The sequence below is a fragment of the Sinohyriopsis cumingii genome, chromosome 5 (assembly GCF_028554795.1).
Source record: "Sinohyriopsis cumingii isolate HCF-2022 chromosome 5, ASM2855479v2, whole genome shotgun sequence".
NCBI lineage: Eukaryota > Metazoa > Mollusca > Bivalvia > Unionida > Unionidae > Sinohyriopsis > Sinohyriopsis cumingii.
Window position 1 is genome coordinate 78,812,617 of NC_142965.1, and position 20,207 is coordinate 78,832,823.

The 20,207-nt window shown below is 35.1% G+C and overlaps 1 protein-coding gene across 1 annotated transcript; it reads right to left on the minus strand.

Annotated features, from left to right (window-relative positions):
- Positions 1-7,391: 7,391 nt before the first annotated feature.
- Positions 7,392-14,972, minus strand: LOC149799543 (uncharacterized). The gene is made up of 3 exons (XM_089958888.1): positions 14,813-14,972; positions 12,631-12,924; positions 7,392-12,032 (listed from the first exon to the last, which is right to left on the minus strand). Exons 1-3 carry the CDS (start codon positions 14,859-14,861, stop codon positions 11,794-11,796), a joined length of 582 nt encoding a protein of 193 aa, XP_089815014.1. The 5' UTR covers positions 14,862-14,972; the 3' UTR covers positions 7,392-11,793.
- Positions 14,973-20,207: the final 5,235 nt, after the last annotated feature.

Here is a 20,207-nt window from a genome sequence, read left to right on the forward strand (position 1 = left end):
TATATGATAGAATGTGTGTGAGAGTTAAAATGTTATATAGTTGACAGGATATATGTGTGAGTTGTAGTGTTATATTTGACAGAATATGTAAGAGTTAAATTGTTATATTTGACAGAATATGTGTCAGAGCTATATTATTTTATATGACAAAATATGTGCCAGAGCTGTAGTATTCTATCTGGCAGAATACGTGAGAATTAAAGTGTTATATTTGACAGAATGTGTGTGAGAGTTGTAGTAGTAATATGACCGAATTTGTTGTGAGAGTTGTATTATGATATTTGACAGAATATGTGTGAGAATTGTAGAAATACATTTGACAGAATATGTGAGAGTTAAATTGTTATATATGACAGAATTTGTGTGAGAATTGTAGTATTATATTTGACAGATTATATAAGGGTTGTATTATATATGACAATGTGTATGAGAGTGTTATATATGACAGAATGTGAGAATTAAATTGTTATAAATAACAGAATATGTGTGGGAGTTGTAGTATTATTTTTGACAGAATGTATGTGAGAGTTAAAGTGTTCTATATGCTAAAATGTGTGTGACTGTTAAAGTGTTATATATGACAGAATATGGGTGAGAGTTTGGCATTATACATGACAAAATATGTGTGAGAGTTTAGTATTATATACGAAAGAATATGTGTGAGAGTTGATGTGTTATATATGACAGAATATGGGTAAGAGTTTGGCATTATACATGACAAAATATGTGTGAGAGTTGATGTGTTATATATGACAGAATATGTGTGGGAGTTGTAGTATTATTTTTGACAGAATGTATGTGAGAGTTAAAGTGTTCTATATGCTAAAATGTGTGTGACTGTTAAAGTGTTATATATGACAGAATATGGGTGAGAGTTTGGCATTATACATGACAAAATATGTATGAGAGTTTGGTATTATATACGAAAGAATATGTGTGAGAGTTGATGTGTTATATATGACAGAATATGGGTGAGAGTTTGGCATTATACATGACAAAATATGTGTGAGAGTTTAGTATTATATACGAAAGAATATGTGTGAGAGTTGATGTGTTATATATGACAGAATATGTGCGATTTTAGTATTAGATATGACAGAATATGCATGAGAGTTTAGTATTATATTTGACAGAATATATGTGAGTTAAAATGCTATATATGTGTAAGAGTTAAAATGTTATATACGACAGAATGTGTGCGACAGTTATAGTGTTATATCTAACATACTGTGTGTGAGAGTTGTATTATATTTTTCACAGAAAATGTGAGAGTTAAAGTGTTCTATATGCTAAAATGTGTGTGACTGTTAAAGTGTTATATATGACAGAATATGGGTGAGAGTTTGGCATTATACATGACAAAATATGTATGAGAGTTTGGTATTATATACGAAAGAATATGTGTCCGAGTTGTAGTATTATATATGACAGAATATGTGTGAGATGTTAGTATTATATATGACAGAATGTGTGTGAGAGTTGTAGTATTATATATGACAGAATATGTGTGAGATGTTAGTATTAGATATGACAGAATGTGTGTGAGAGTTAAAGTTTTATATATGACAGATTATGAGTGAGTGTTTAGTATTATATATGACAGAAAATGTGCTTGAATTGTGTTATATATGACATAATGTGTGTGAGAGTTGTAGTATTTTATGATATAACATGTGTGAGAGTTGTAGTGTTATATGACATAATATGTATGAGAGTTTAAGTATTATCATGACAGAATATGTGTGAGAGTTGTAGTTTTATATATAACAGAATATTATGAGAGTTGTAGTATTATACATGAGAGACATCATGGGTGGGACATCATGCTACATGTCTGCGGCATGATTCCCCAGTGCTGGACATCACTATAAGCTGCCACACTGCAGACATCGTAGCGACATGACTGAAAAAATGTTAAAGCTACGTTAAAAATCCTAATCACACACACACACACACACACATGCTGAGTCAACCTGTGTGTGTTTTGATATTGCTTGTTAACATGAATATAAGACAATAACTGCATGCATTTGGAAATTATGATATTCCAAATATTGCTTATGATCAGAACACAAGTAAATTTTTAAAGATTTAAGCACACTCGGTAACTGCCACCTTTTTTGTATTTAAGCAAAGAAAATTTCTAACGTTCATTTACTTAAGGTTTACACTACCTGACAATGTTTTTAAGTTTTCTTTTTCATTTCATTGCAGAGTTGATTTTCACCAGCAATATTTCAAGAACCAATATGTTTATTTTTAATTGTTGAATAATGAAACTCAAGGTTCCATGGCTGCGCATTGATTGTAGCATAATGTTGTTAAAATGTACTTTTCTGGCATGCGCTTTTTCAGGAACATATCCTTTGTCGCACAGTTCTATCAAGAAAAAGCTTGTGTGACTTAAAAAGTATTTCCTCCAGGATTTAATTACGGCAGGGTAATTATCCTCCAAAAGTGTCACTTTAAACGTGTATCTCACGATCAAAAAGGCAGCTCATTTTCTTGTGAATTGCAGGAGCTGATCGAGAAATATAGTTTAGTAGAGCTTCTGCATTTTAGGCGTTTCTAAAGAATACTTGCTATAGCAAACATTATGGTTACTTGGCGCTTTTTTCTTTTTTTATTTATTTATTTATTTTTGTTTAGTAGGGGTGATATCTACTTTTGTTTCTTTTTGTTAATTAATATTACTATTATTATTATTTTCGCTGTTTTTTTTGTTGAATAATCTGCAAAGAGAGTAGTTGATATGCAATATTCGAAAAATCCGCTCGTGGCACATGCATTTTTCTTGCACACAGTTTTAGTGCATTAATTTGTTACGATTTTCTGCACCAAACAGGATGCTCGTGATGTATATAATCCTCGATAAACTGAACTAAACACAAGAAGTTCAGGACCTGCATGTTGAGACCAGTCAACGCAGTGATAAAAAAAAAAAACGTGTGAAATTAACCCTAATCCTCAAAGATGGAGCAACATGTTGCAGTTATAATTGTCTTCCATTCATAAGCGTTCATCCAGTTTTAAAAAAATGGAATCCACCAAGGTGTTTAGTAAATAAAAGTGAATTTACCAAAATGTAACAAAAACCTTAATGCAAATTTTCTATTTGACTGTGACCCAAAGATGAAATGGGCGAGAGTGCGTGTCAGAAAACGATATTAGCTTCTTAATGATTCGCCCCATGTATGAAGAAAACTTAGCAGATGAATAACTAGGAAAAACTACAACTAATTTTCTTTGAATTTGAATCCTCAGTAAAAGGGGTTTGTGGGCATGTTTCAGAATGAATTGTTTTAGGTTATAATTAGTTATGCCAAATGTGATGAGACTCTACAAATGTATTTAGAAAATAAACGCAGATTTTAAAAAATGTAACAGAAAATTTTAAACGTTGACAACGTAGATGCCGCCTTTGGAAAAGCGATTTATATGTTTCGCTTTCCACTAACATGGGCTCGAAAATAAAAACTTATTGATTGCAGTGACCTATTTTTGTATCTGATCTTTGTGGTACAAAGCTAGATGCATGTACAAAGTTGCATTACTCTTAGACTAACAATGTGAGAGGGAACTACCCACAACACCCACCCACCCAAAAATGAAAGCAGACTCTCGTTATAACGATTTTAGGTTCGAGATTTCAACAAAAATTATAAGCGTAATAAAAGTCATTAGAGACCTTGTTTAGGCAGGTTTTTGGGGGGTGGAGTCAGTGATTTCGCCCAATCCATAGGTCATATAGTCGTCCCATGACATTATTAAAAAATACATTTAATGTAACCAACATCATACAGAATAAAAAAGGTGAATGAATACGTACAGGGGTATACATAAAACAATTTCTTTCATACTTATGTGAATTTATGGATATTGGAAATGGAACTTTCATCCACCGCTGTGTAATTCAACACAGAAAATCTGAAACCTCATGAAATGAAATAGAACTTTCAAAATAAACTATTTGATTCAACGTGTGAAATCGGAATTCTCGACTTACAACACTCAAATTTCAACCACCACTGTGTAATTCAAAAATCAAAATATAAAAGCTTGGCATAAATAATAATGAGGACTTTGTATAGCGCCTAATCTTTAGAAGCTCTAAGCGCTTTACAACATTATACAACACCTATAGGATAAAAAAAAAAAACATATAATGATATGATTACAAAAACAAACACCATGAAATTAGAAAACATTAAAAAACATGCTGAGAATATTTAAGGTAGGAAACATTATTAGGTCTTTAAGTTTGTTCTTGCAGTCGAAATAAGTGAGTTTTGAGAGCCCTCTTAAATGTGATCACTGTGTTTTTGTGTCAAAGTTCAGTGGGCAATTCATTCCACGTTGCTGGGCCCTGGTATGCAAAAGAACGCTGTCCATATGACTTTGTTTTCATAGTGGGAATAATGAGTATACGATTGTCAGAAGAGGAGCGTAAGTATCTTGCTGATGTGTACACATGGGTGAGGTCGGATAGGTATGTTGGACTAGAGTCCGACAGTGAAACGTAGCACAGAGAACAAATTTTGTATTTGATTCTGGATCGAATGGATAACCAGTGTATGATACAGAGCATCGGGGAGGTGTGCTCTGATCGTGGTACTCTAAGTATGATCCGAGCAGCTGTGTTTTGAACTTTTTGAAGTTTCTGGAGCAGATATTGAAATGAACCAGACAGAATTGAGTTACAATAGTCCAGTCTTGAAAGTACTAATGAACACACAAGTGTTTTAGTAGCATCAACTGAAAGATATTTGCGAATTGAGACGCATCAGCTCAAGATATACATCCTTGCATATGTTCATGACATGTTGGTGCAACGTGAGAGAACTGTCCAGAGTAACATCTAGGTTTCGTACTGATTGTATGAATTTAATGTTGGTGTTGCTGATATTTATTGTTTGAGGTAAAGGATGTGAATGAGAAAGTCTTTGTGTTGTGATCAGAATGGCCTCAGTTTTATCATCATTCATCTGCAGCTTGTTACATGTCATCCATGATTTCACATCAGAAATGCACCTCTCTACACCTTGCATGGTAGCATCAACTTCAGTTGGGTGGCTAGATTTGTATATTTGGGTGTCATCAGCATACAATTGGTGAGACACTGGATGATGATCTATGACACTTGAGAGCGGCTGAGTGTACAGAATGAACAGAACAGGTCCAAGAACAGACCCCTGTGAAACACCATACAAAATTAAATGTTTAACCACCGCTGTGTAATTCAAAAAACATAATTTAACATGAAACGGAACGTTCAACGCAAAAACCTTAACTCGACGTGTGAAAGTGAAATTATCGGCATTCAAAATTGTAATTTCAACCACCGCTGTGTAATTCAACAGAAAAAAGTCTTCATATTCGACACAGAAAACGGAACTCTCATCCACCGTTATATAATTCAACAGACGAAGTTGTAAAACTCGAAATATGAAATGCAGCTTTTAACACCAACAATTTGACTCATTGTGCAAAATTGGAATTCTCGTCATATGACATTAAAATTTCAACTGCAACTTTCTTGTTGGACAAGTTTTTGTCCGTTACGGCGCCTTAAACATCTATATAAAACAAGCACGCGAGTTGAAGTGCAATAGCTTATAAAATATGCGTGAGATCCGTGTTACCGGTATATCTGACTGAATATGTGTGAGACCTGAAGTGTTATATCTGATAGAACATGTGGGAGCTGAAGTACTATATCTGATAGATCATGCGTGAAATATTGAAGTGCTGTATCTGACCGAATATGTTATAGTTTAAATGTTCTATCTAACAGGACATGCTTGTTATATCCGATAGAACATGAGTGACAACTAAGTATTATACCAGATAGATCATGCGCGAGATATTGAAGTGCTATATCTGACAGAATATGCGTAACAGTCGAAGTGTTATATCTAACGGGTGATAATGTGAGAGCTGACGTGTTATAGATGGATGTGTTTTCGATCAGGTAACATGGCGTTGTTTCTTTCAGCTACAAAGAGAAATGTTCCTCTTAATAAGTCATTTTCCCCAGCTTTTTCCAAACATCCACATACATTTTTTTATGAGCTTTCTCTACCCACACAAAACCGTCAATCCATCTTAATCTTTGCAAAATAATATTAGTAAACGTACTATTTTAACCCTTGTATGTTTAATCTACTATGTTTCGGATAGCTTCTGTTTTGTTAGACACATTAAGACATGCATGCAGCATATTCGGTTATGATTTATTGATAACAAACCTTATCGCTGATCATCCCTGCTCATCGGGATTTCCTAGTGAGAAGGAGTACCGTTTCCCTGTTGAGTGCAGATTGTAAAATAACACGAAACTTAAACGAGAGTTAAACTTCGTCAGACAGTGTCAATACTGACTTGTGGGCTCTGTGTGGTCATTACCATGATTAAGGGAAATAAAAACATTAAAAATAAAAGCGACAGGATTTACTGATTAACAATTTCACAGAGATCCTCGTGCAAATAGTTAAGATTTAAATTTATTGGATAACCCTCTGTACATTTAATTAGTAGTTTTAACCAAACCGATCACACCAGGTTCCTCTCTCTCTCTCTCTCTCTTCAAATAATCAGCATTGACTTTCTATACTTATTTCCTGCATGCTGTATATGTAATTCTATAATGGAAAGGAACTTGTAAGTTTTGAAGCTTGTTTCCAATCATTCTGTGTTGCATATTAAAAATTGTTCGTAATGAATTAAGTTTAGAGAATGTCTCTTGTGTTTCATCCATGCTCTCTCCCGATATTTGTCTGTTTGTCCATGTATTTCTTTCATCTATCTGTCTGAATTGAATCATCATTATCGTCGTCGCCATCATCATTATTTTTTTACAGACCTATGTTTTGCTACGGACGCATGTTACAACTGGTGGTATAGTACAACATAACAATGTGAATGCTGCTGCTGCGGCGACGGATTGTATCGAGGTTGCTGTTCCCTGCCATAAATTATGGATGGATCTGTTGTCGTCGTTTGTGGTTTGATCGCTATTCTCGTTATTTCAATCATTTGCCTCAAGAAACACAAGGTGCGCATCGGACGTGTTATGAATTTTCAACCGCCAACAAAAAACACAACAGTTATATCGGCAACGACAGGTAGTTGCGGATGGGAGTTGGGGTGGGGTGGGGTTGGGTGGTGTAGGGGTACTAAGGTCTAACCAACATTCTCCACACTTTTGTGACAAGTTCTAATAAAGGCTTATTTCAGTCCTGTTCTATTAATAAAAAAGTAAAGCTTTGTTGATGGATAAATGAGGGTGATATTTGTATAGGTGGTATAATTTTCTTGGATAAAAGTTTTACCACGAACAATTTTAACACAAAACCTTCAATCTCAAAGAATTACAGACAATTAGACCAAAATCAGATGATTAAAAACTTTTATTTGATAGTAACAAAAATAAAATGTTCAAATGTTGCAAATGCAATAGAGAATAGCTAAAAGAGGAAATAGGAAAACAATATGCACAGGATGCAAAGATTATGTAAATCAAACGCACTTAATGTGGTACTCCAATGGAGAAACGAATTCAGTGACAAATAAAGACGAACCAACAGGTTGGATATCGTTCCTCACGATAATAATGATCTCATAGATGAATGTATTTCAAGATGAAGCCAATGTTCTAGAGATGTCACCGTAAAGGATTACATGGACTTCAAAATCAGTCTTGACCGTTTGACTGTCTAATCTCATTTAGTGCAATACTTTTAATGATGAGAATTTCATGAAATCAAATTTATTACATAAATGCATACATATGAAAAAGAGTAAAATTAATTTACAACTATGCTATAAAGCGAAATTATAAAATGTAATTGTGATAAAAATAATATTTTCGAAATGCTCCGTAGCATATTGAAATTTATAAGATTTTGTTTTCTTTTAAAGATTTGTATTTGATACATGTTTGAATAAAATAAACATGCAATTCATTGACAATATATTGATTCAAATATCACTGGAAGTAAAGCAGAAATCTGCTAATTAAAGAGTCCATGCTTACTTATATTTTTTGTTTCTCGTTATTAATCCAGATTGGACTGAGAAAAAATAATCCAACGAAATGGCCATATGGAACCAGGTTAATTCCTTTCATACAATATATCACTGGGTCTGTACCATACTGAGGCATGGTCATTCACGCTAACCAGGAGATGTGAAATGTGTCCTTACAGGCTGTTGGGGCTAGGGATGGTTAAAACTAATGGATGAGAAGAGGTCAAAATTTGGTAGCCCCATCTGCCACAAAGAAAATGAAAATATCTACGTGACATCCAGTTAATATTTTATTCACAAAAAAGGAAAATGAGATAGATCAATACGAAACATTCCCATTTTACTTCAAAACATAAAAGAATAAAAGAATAAATAACATATACAAACACTAAATATCACAGTACTGCAAATATTTCTCCAAATGGAGTACAAAATTATCTCATTATTACGCGGTTTTCTGACAACATTTTGAAAAAGAGCAACAAATTTAAGGATAAAAACTGGTAATGTCACATGTTATTATCACATGGATATATGTACAATGGCCATTTGAGTTTCTTTTGTTTTAGAAAAACGAGGTCAAGTCTCCTTTCCAGAACAAAAGATGTGAGCAACAAAGCTTGAGTAATTGAAGAAAACTCTTGTTTAGTCTTAGTGAGACTGCTTATCTCTATTTTTTTTTCATTTTGTTCCGAAACAAAGTATTGCCAAATAATTATCACAATCTAAACTATATGCAAGAAGTGAATATCATATGCAATTAAGTGAATACAATGTAAACTGTATGCAAAAAGTGAATAGAAATGTAATTACTCTAATTATCACAATGTAAACGATGTGCAAAAAGTGAATAGAAATGTAATTACTCGAATTATCACAATATAAACTAAATGTCAACAGTGAATAGTACGTATCATTACGTGAATTATCAAAAAAAAATGCATTTTCTCTCCACTAGAGCTTTCCAGGCCAGGAGAAGATAAATTAGATGCATTTCATACAGTGGAAAAGTTGAAGATTTTTCAGACCTGAATCAGTGAACAAGACGGACGAAAGGGATAATATAACAATGGTCGCACATGCATCCAGTCATTCCTCCATCAATAGATACGCATCCAGTGTGTCTAATACACATCAACATGTTTACATCTGATATCTAATACACAATCCATCAACACGTTTACAGCTGATGTATCGACATGTATATACCGAATGTCTGATACACAATCCCTTAACACATATCGTTTTGTATGTCTGATGCACAACCCATCAATACATGTACATCTCGAATGTCTGACACATGACCCATCAATTCATGTACATCTCGAATGTCTGACGCATGACCCATCAATACATGTACATCTCGAATGTCGGACATATGATCCATCGGCACATGTACATCTGGTATGTTTAATGTATCATAAAAGTAACACAATTTTCACAACTTTAAGATGTCCATTGAAGAAAAACACACGTCCCATTCATAATTTTTGTCAAACTAGAGGAAGATCGAAGGCACGCAATCGTAAAATGCTAGCTTTTGAAAATTCTCTTGAATTCATATCAAAAGTTACATAAACGATCTCCACTTTGAAAACTGGCCCGGATATATATATATATATATATATATATATATATATATATATATATATATATATATATATGTGTGTGTGTGTGTGTGTGTGTGTGTAAAGATTAAACCGATTCCTTGCTAAATAATTATCAAAGACTTTTGATTGGACATCGGTGATCACGTGCTTTGGTGCTGTCCTTAAAGATTACACTAACATTTGGAAAACCTAGGACAATCTATATTCCAGTGGGAATTCACTTTACTGAGTTTGAAAGTGTACGACAAAGAGGTAAAAGAAAAGTTTTTGCAGTGACATAGATCTATAAAACATTTTATTGAATTCAAAAGACAACGTGGTTTAGTGCCATTCTATTATCTTCCTTCCGAACTCTGCCCTTTAACTCAGGGACTGGTGACGTGCTTAACATCTAGTATGTGCATAAATATTCTCAAAAACCTTTTATCTTACACCCATGATGACATGTCTTCTTTTGCTCACACATGCGACCGACTTCACCCCTACCAAAGTAAAATTCGAAACCTTACTGCAGACTGGAATGTTACCAGACACATCTCAAAATAAAAGACCCGCTTTTCCTCCAACAAGAGGGTATGAAATGGTTGATATATTATATTGACAACAAAAATATTTGGATATATGGCATTCAAGTTAGTAAATTTAATATAATAAGCAGTTAAATAGTTGGATCCAGTCAAACTATAATTAAACAAGCAATAATTATAAGACACAACAACAATATCTTCGATGGCATGTTTGCACAGCCAAAGGTTGAAAAGGAGCTACCTGCACTGCATTGCACCGAATATGATTAGTCGGACATCATCGACACTGATCCTTAATTATGGAATCAAATCCATGATTTATAGGGCAGTTTGACTTATCTCCCTTGAAAAAGTATGGGGGGAAATGTTGCTGCGGTAAGAGGTCGGCTAGTCATTCGACAATTACAACATCTACATCAACAATCTGCTACTAGGGAGCCCTATGTACCCTTCCAAATTATGTATGTGAGAGAACTTAACGACCCACATACAACGTTTTGTTTGGAGATATGTCAAAGCGATACCTGAGTAACCGTGGCAAAAAGTATATAAAAATAATTTAACAGAAATTATAGTTGAATTGGACTCGCATGTTAAACCTTAACGGAAAGTCATTTTGCACATGACGAAAATCCAGACCAGGTTCCAGAAAATTTTCAGTGTTTCGTAGCTTAAAGAAAGAGCACATGGAATCAGAGCATAGGTGCCACATTTGTTGCCTGGTATGATTGGAAGCTTTGCTTATCCAATTCTGTAAATGGTGTGCAGTCTTTGATTTAGTTCCCTATTATTTATCTACTGTCTATTTTCAGCGCTAGATGGCAAATTTTTTTTTTTAAATAGACTGCGAACATAAAATTTAAATTTGAATAACTAGATATATTATATTTGAAGTTTCACTAAATTTTATTCGGCAAATAGTACCCATTTCAATGGATACATGTATGCATTTTCACGCACCTTTTGGCAAACTCTTTTATGGAACCAATTCAGGAGAATGTGTCAGTATGAGTAATATTAGCTGTGCAAAAGAAGCTGGAAAGAGCAAAGCAATGCTCCAACAGTATCCAGCCTGATATCGTCACAATTCAAATGTAGGATTAACTCCGTGCGAAACAGGCTGACGAATGGGTTTGCATCCATATATTTGGCAGTTAAATACATTCAAACATTTCTTATTGAACACCTCCAAATTAAATACACCTCGGATAAAGGAAAACATTCATGAACCCACCCTCCTTACTTAATTTGTTCTTTCAGATCTAACCCGTATATAAACGACATCAATCTACAAAGGACAAACTGTCTTTATCCATACAGTATCCGACTGGGATACATTTCACTTAAGCACAGTTTAGCAAAGGCATAACTTTATAGTAGGGGAAATATTACACTGACACCGAGCTAAAGACGTTATTCCAAAAATAATAAAGAATTTCAGCGTAAATTTTTTGGGTGCAGGAATTTACTTGTATGTGTTTCGCATATCTCCCATTAATCATTTCGTGTTCCAAAACTGTGGTGTACGTCAGAGATGATCTTAGATAATACCCACCCCCCGAAAAGTTAATTTACATGAATTATGACAGTATTATTCTTTCTAAACGGCATATGGAGCCGCTTTTGTCTTAGTAAGGATAAGGTGGTGGTGGCGCGGACGGTGTGGAGTACGTTGGCGGCTGCGGCAGCGGTTGAGATCCTCTTGCATCGTAAGCCGGTTGTGGCATTGGTGGGAACTGTTGTTGATTACTCACCGGGTATGGATAAACGACGGGTCCAGGATAGTGTGCCCGGGAATTGTTTTGTTGCATAGGGGCCTGTAAAAAGGTCGGCACCGGTTGAACACCTGGATTGTTCATGTCATTGCCTGGTAAAGAACAGGAAAAGTATCGTCATCAAATGCAGTATAATCTGAAGGCATTCTTTAATCACTTTATTCACACATTTAAAGGAAAACCCACACAAATGTAGAGCAATAACTTCTACAGTGAGCAATCTGAAAAAGGCTATTAACAATAGTGGTAGAACACACACAAACACCCCAAACGACTTCACGTTATCCGACTTGCAAGTAAAACAGTGATGTTGACGAGCGTCTGATGGATACTATCATCTTGGCTGTGGCTGTTCACAGACTTAGTGGAAATGGTGATAAGAATTAATGCAATCATAGCGTCAGAGCGAAAACATTACATTACGCTGGACACTGTGCGAAAGTCTGGTGAATTATGACTGCGTTGGACACAGACTGTTCAAACTATTTTGATTTTCATTAAAATACGGGTACAAAATAAATATTTTCGAGACCTCAATGAAGCTCAAAACCCGGTATTATTTTTTAAACGCTCCTATCTATCAATTGCTTGTTAATAAAACGGGGTTTTCCCCCCAAAATTTCAAGAGAGAATAGATGAATTTGTAAATAGTAATCTTCTATAAATTAATTGATTTCTCGTTTTACTTACCTTGATGGTACATCTGTGTTTGTTGATTATAAGCTTGTTGGTTAGTGGCCAGGTTGGTCTGACCATGAGGGGAGACAACCATTCCTTTTTTCTGGCAACATTGTGGACAACAACAACAGATAACAGCGATTATAACCGATATCATAATTATTCCTCCAATTACACAGGGCACAACCACTACGGCCACAGAGCAACATGTGAAAAAGCAACAACCGTACTCGCAGTAAGTAGTTTTGAAGCGGTACGTTGACCAGTCATAGTCTGAACTATCGCAGTATTGGCCACCGACCACACCTGTAATACAAGACGGGTAGTATTCAACATGATTTAATGACGAGATCAAATGTAAAATGGATGAGTGGAATGCTGTGTGGATTCAGTTGAGTGCCGTTTCTCTGTCGTCGATCTGACGCATAAAATACACCATCAGTTACGGAACTACTCGAGTGGCAAGCTCAGTCATTTCCTTTTTATTAATAGTCGGGTTTACAAATACATGTAAACGAAATAGAAATATAAAAAAAATGAAATGCTTAATTTAAAATATACATTAAAAAAATATTATTTCATCTGACCTTTGACCTGACCACCAATTCGGGGTCAAATAGCAGTATGGAGCCCCGAATAAGGACATTCCTGATTTACATTTAAGTTCTGGAAGATTCTTAAAAGATACGTGCGTAATAATAAAAGTTCTGAAAGATTTGTATGTGACCTAAGAATTCAACAAGATAAAGAACGTGAAGACATTAAAAGTCCAGTCCAGTTTTCAATGGCAGCAGATGGGGGGGGGAGCAGGCGGCGAAACACCCAACACATTTACGCGATAGTAGGCATCTGGAACGAGTTTGTAACTTTTCGAGCCAAAATCCCAGATATGGCCGACACCGGATGCTTTTCACTGAGTGTGTGTGTGTGTATATATATATATATATATATATATATATATATATATATATATATATATATATATATAAGATGAAAGAAAATGGTATGGGAGACCAAAGGTAAGGACTCTAATTCCAGTGACGTCACTAGGGGGGTGCTGACCGCACCGGCTGACACCAAAATGACATTACTAAGGATTCTGTATAGTCTGTTACGGAAGGAGGTCCATGGGGGTGACACCATGTGTTACCGACTGGGTGACACCAGCACTAGTGACGCCACTGCCTAATTCCTAATTTCCACTAATTGACGAACCTAATCAGTCTAGTTAAGGCACTCTTAATACTTAGAAGGATCTATCCTGAGCGGTATCAAACGTGTCTAAAACAGTGTAGGAGAGCAAAACCAGCCTAATATCTTTCAACACAAGAGCACCCTCCACATCCCCCCCCCCCCATTCGATCTTTATACCTACCTACTGTCTATCTCGGGTGGAGTCAGCACTCACCATGCAACTGGTGGTACTGATGCTGTGGCAATCAGAGATAAGGGTTCGTTGTCTTTCTGGGATGAGTTTTAATTTTTTCAACGGAAATACTTGATATATGCAGTCAAATAAGAGACCTATTCTAACAACCGTAATAACTACGATTAAAATTCTCAGGTGTTTTTGTCAATCTAGTTCACATCTGACTGATAGTAATGGCATTCAGCTTAAATGTGCGTGCCTTTAACGTGTCAGAAACCGTCTGAAACAGAGTAGGGATCCAAAACCTCTTGCGGGACCCACCAACTACTTTTCAACATTTGAGACCCCCAACCCACCGTCTTGCGGAAACTAACAACTACTTTTCCACATTAGAGACCCCCATCCCACCATATATATAGTGGGATGGGGGTCTCTAATGTTGAAAAGTAGTTGGTGGGTTCCGCAAGAGGTGTGTGTGTGTGTTTGTGTGTGTGTGTGTGTGTGTGTGTTTACCTACGTAACCCATCTGTCTATCGCTGTCATGAATATAAAACTAATTGCATGGTCATTTACCTACCTGCCTATTTATCCAAGAAACCAATCAATTAACTCCTTACTGATGCTAATGACTCTCGGACTCGTTGAGTTAACTTTTATCTACGAGAATTCCTCCATTTCGAAACACATCCGGAACATTGCCTGTCTCTTACATTTGTTTGCAATTCTTCATTAGACGTGTATGGTGTTATCGCTGTTGCTAATACCTTCTTATGAAAAACCGATAAATAGATCAATAAAAGACGTTTAACAAAGCTGAACACTTACCTTCGAAAAGGAATATTAGGGCTAAGAAAGCTCGATTCATCCAATCCATCGTGATAAAAATTTTGGTTCAGATACTTTCGATACTGTTAACTATTAATATTTCGTTATGGCTACCTTCTAGTGACTGTGACTATGACGTCAGATGTGTATTTATGTACAAAGTAAGCACACACGTGGTAGTTTTGGTGTTTACTCAGCTATGACAGCCAGACCAGTATTGAACAAGCAAAGGTGAATGCGGTTAGATCTCAGAATAGGTATTTTCTTTAGTGTCTGTTGACGTTGGTTACGGCGCGGTAATCTCAGGCCGTACTGAGTCAACATTTGTATGTTTTATGTCACTTAACCTATTTACGTTATTTTGAGCTTCCAGTACAAAGTATATCCGCTAAGGAATATATATCTTCACTGTCTAAATAACAATACGCAAAATAATTAAATTTCGAACAAAGATAATGAAACAGACAAAGACTATATGGTAATGCAATATATTTGGTAGTGATTCAATTCATTCACGGTTCAAATATTTTTAGATTTTTTTACTCGTCTAATTTTGTGATTAATTAATGTAATATTGGGAATGTTGCTACATTTTCCCAAATTTCCTCCTTCTCTCATTTTCTAAACTTATCAAAACGTCGCCAATTGGTTCGAAGTGTAAAATACACCGAGTACTGAGAACATTGGATTCGTGCATATCATGTATAATACTAGAGTAAAAAAAAGAAAACATAAGTAGCGGTGTAACAATAGTGTCGAAAATAAGTAGCACAAAAATAGGAGGGACCTGGTTAGACATCATTACAAGTAAGGCTTGGTTACTAATAACGCTGACAAATATTTACATTTTTACGCCAGAAACACGTGATTGTTGACAGAATCTTTGAGAACTAACATTTTAATTTAAAGAAATACTGATTTAAGTTTGAAAGCCACTGACAAGTTTTTTTTTTATTCACGGTATATCTTACAAAAGCATCATATGCACATGTCGAGGCAGTTTGCATGACCCAAGCTGACTTTTTTGTTTTATTCGTTGTAAACAACTAATACATAGCCAACGTATTCTCCGTATGTATGGGTTTAACATCAGTATTATTATTAAGAGAAGAAGTAAATGTGTTTATTTGGGTTAAAGTTTTAGAATTTCCTAAGTGAATTACACATAATCCAGGTTACTGTTTTGTAAACATCAGGATCATTCTAGAAGGTTATTTTCCATATGGTAATCTTTTCTTTAGAAAATGCTAATTGTGACCTGAGGTCAAGCAGAGAACTATATAATCTTGAGGATTTAGTCATTCATGCTTTACGTTTTAGCAGAATCAAGTTGCATGTTGTGTCCAGTATTTTTTTTTCTTAGTTCGGGCTGGAATATTTTTCTTGAAATTATTGAATCCAAGTGATTATGTTCTCTGGAAAAGCAATATCACGCAGAGTTTGTAATCGTTCAATCAAACAACATTGACTATGTTATTTGCAAATACGTTTATTAACTGCGGTAATCATGGAACCTTAGGTGTGAGCTTTGAAAAGATATGTCTTGACAGGCTATTCTGGACTGAAACATGTTACCCGCTAGTTGTAATTTGGACAGGATGGTTCGGACTGAAACGAATGGGTTGTCATATTGACAGGCTGGTCTGGACTGAAACACTTTAAGAATGAAACACGTTACCCACTGGTTGTCATATTGACAGGCTTGTCTGGACTGAAACACGTTACTCACTGGTTGTAATCTTGACAGCTGGTCTAGACCCTAACTCTTTACTCACTGGTTGTAATCTTGACAGGCTGGTCTGGAATGAAAGGCGTTATCTACTGGTTGTTAGTTACCATCTGAGCCACCACGTGGCGGAAGTTTGGTTTGTTAGATTTTTTTTCACAGCACAAAAACTCACGAAACGTATTTAGTGGCGAGATAATTAAAGTCAAGTGTCTTGCTCAAGGACACACCACGGTAGCCGACCAGGCTGGTTCAATGGCAGGATTCGAACCGGACTATTCTGATCAAGACTACAGTACGATAACTACAATATACGACTCCTTATGTTGCATTAGCAAAGAAAGTATCGTAACTGCAGCGTATTAACGAAGTTCGATTAGACTCAATATGTTGTAACGGGGATCTTGATACGGTTCAAGATACAACAGTTGTGACATGGCTGAAAATGCAAACGCCACGAAAGTCTTAAAATTAAGTCACAGTGATCTAGTTTTTATAAATGAGCTATTTTCCTCGCCCTGTATGCATGCACATAACCAATGTTCCTGAGTGCAAGTGGAAAAAACGGGTCTATGGCGCTGATTAGTAACTAATAGCTACGAATACAAAAGGTATTCAGATCTGTAACTTTGGTGACAGTGACCTTCTTTTGTTTTCATTTATTTATTTCCTCTCGTTGAGATGCATTTACAATTCAATTTTTAGATTGTAGGTAAGGTAACGGGGTTCAATATAAGATTCAGGCAGAATGGGCCAATGATTTTCCGATATTTTCTTAATGGGCCAGGTCAGCTTCGTATTTGTTTAAAAATAAATTTCGTGAGCAATTCACATTGGACCGAAACAAAACTAATTGGGCATGTGTCCTTTCCTGTTATAGGGTTTAGGAACGATAACAACTTTGAGTGATGAGAATGGGTCAAACTTTGGCAGTAAGAAAATGCCATTTGCTGGTAAGAAAATGCCATTTGCTGGTAAGAAAATGGAAAGGGTTGTTATAATCACGTCACAACCCAACCTACATTTTTAATGACAGTAAACATACATACATACATATGTATATATATATATATATATATATATATATATATATATATATATATATATATATATATATATATATATATATATATATATATATATATATATATATATTACAAACAATACAATAATAACAAAAATAACAGGCAAAATCACAAAATTTCAAATACTTGTCCAAATCAAGGGCATAAACGTCTTACAATTGCATGGTTTTCTGAAAACATTTTGAAAAAAAGCAAGAACCTTAAGTATAAAAACTGGTCATGGATAAATATTTAGTAATTACTTACTATCATAAACATATACTGTATGTACAAAGGACATTTTTCAATTTTAGAAAAAGGAGCATATTGCATTGCTATCAAATATAAAATTACGTTGCAATGCATAGATTATTACATTACGCTGGAGTGCAGAGATTATTACATTACGCTGGAGTGCAGAGATTATTACATTACGCTGGAGTGAATAGATTATTACTTTAGAAAGCATAGATTATTAAATATCGTTAGAATGCATAGAATATTACCTTACGTTACAATGCATAGAATATTACGTTACAATGAATAGTAATTTTCAGTTTTGATTTGGAAAAAGTTTATATATATATGTGTGTGTGTGTGTGTGTGAGAGAGAGAGAGAGAGAGGCGATGAATGTCATTTTTCTTGCACACAATTATGACTTAAGAAGCTTACATTCAGAGGAAAAAATGACACTCTTCATGTCATCTATATTTCATCATGAGAAATGTTTTATATTACCTATATTCTCGTTCGTTTATAAGGATTAAAACAAATTCCATTCTGAAATACTGTTCATTTTTTTTTAATTTGACATCCATTGTGGTGTAGAATTTTTGACCTTATAACCTGTAGATATACATGATGGTGTTACTACTTCATACTGTTTAGACAAACCTTGGTATAATGACTCATCTCTAGACACATTTTATGGCTTTACGTTACCACAAAATCCTTTTGTTATTCAGACAGTATAACTATTTATAAACCATTTGCTACGTCGATAAGAAAATACATACAAAATTTAATATAAACACAATATATATTTGTACGCTTCATGTGACAGATTTTTGTCTTGGCATATATAATATATTATGGACCAATGGCCTACATTACCAATAAAAAAACATCTTGAAAGTCATTGTACATGAGGAAAAGATACAACGATACATTGATATATAAATAATATATATTTTATCACATATAATCCTTTAAGAAAGGTATTTTCGTAGGTTCACTGCTGTTGTCCACTGAACACAGCAAGTTCAATATCTAAATCGAATCTAGATGGGTCTGTAAGTACCTTTTTATAGGTAGGTGGAGCTTCGTTAGGTGCAATTTGAATCTCGCTGTACAGTGGGGGAGGTTCAGGATACGTGGAACTGCCGGAGATTGTGGGGATCTGTTGTCTTATCATATGAAGCTGGTTCAAAGGATGATACACCATCTACACAATTTGAAGCAGGATATTTTCGTGTGTTGGAAACAGGTTGTCCAGGATACTCTCTTGATCTGAAACATCCGCTGTCCGCCTGGCCAGGCACTCTTCGTCGTGCTTTTCTTATATGATGCCTACAAATAAAACCAATATAAAACTGTAAACGAATATTCAAATAACTCTCGTTATCAGTCTCTTTAATTGTTTCTCGCTCACCAACAATTGTTGTTGTTGTTACAGGGTTTAACGCCATTTTTCAGTACAAGATAGGCTATACATGGCGGCCAGTATTAATGGTGGAGGAAGAACCCGGGAAAACCCCGGAAAGAACCACCGACCCACGAGAAGCTACCAATATTGTTAAATCTTTGATGAGGTTAACCCCCCCCATATATATATATATATATATATATATATATTGAACTTCATTGGGAATACCACTTGAAACACTCGATACTTTTGAACCTGTGATAGTTCTTTAGGACTATTTAGGATTTCAATCACCACGCTGAAAGTTATTTTTAATTTTTCACTTTGTATTTTAGAGAAAGAAATTACATTCTGAATTTTCGAAACCTTGTCTGTTGTCGCTCTTTTCTATTACTTAGTTTAAGACCATAAGAGTCGTAACAAGAACATGTTGGGCTCATCTTGGATATGAACATTTCTTTAAAATATTTCAGTGAAATTTCATATGCTTTTGAAATTTCAAGTCACTTTGGTTTGGAATTTTCTTAGTCCCTGGTATTTTAATTTCACATATTGGAGAAACTTTCAGTGAAAACAACAAGCTTTTACAATTTAATCTAAAGGAAGCGTTAAGAGTCTTTCAAACAGGACGAGTTGCCTGAGGAATTTTGATATTGTGGGGGAGTTTTGATATTTACTCGTGCTGTAGATTCACGAAGTGGTCCATTAGTCTGACGCGGAGCAAATGCAAGGCCTAATAACGCAAAGTATGTCAGTTTTTGTTGCACCTCTTGATATTTGTATATTACGCTCATGCGAGGATTGTTTCAGTTGTTGCACTGTCAATGCTGTAGTAACAACCGGTTTGGTTGACCCGTGGGAAATGGATGTGGTTCATTTACGAGCCCAAACAACTCTTAATAATGATAGCTTTTCGCATACAGCTCACTATTCCTAGTCCACGTTGTCGCGTGAGTTAT

Coding starts and splice junctions, on each gene's coding strand:
- LOC149799543 (XM_089958888.1), bottom strand. CDS start 14,861: ATGGATTGGATGAATCGAGCTTTCTTAGCCCTAATATTCCTTTTCGAA. Junction 12,925..14,812: donor CCTAATATTCCTTTTCGAAG/GTAAGTGTTCAG, acceptor CTTGTATTACAG/GTGTGGTCGGTGGCCAATAC. Junction 12,033..12,630: donor AACACAGATGTACCATCAAG/GTAAGTAAAACG, acceptor GTTCTTTACCAG/GCAATGACATGAACAATCCA.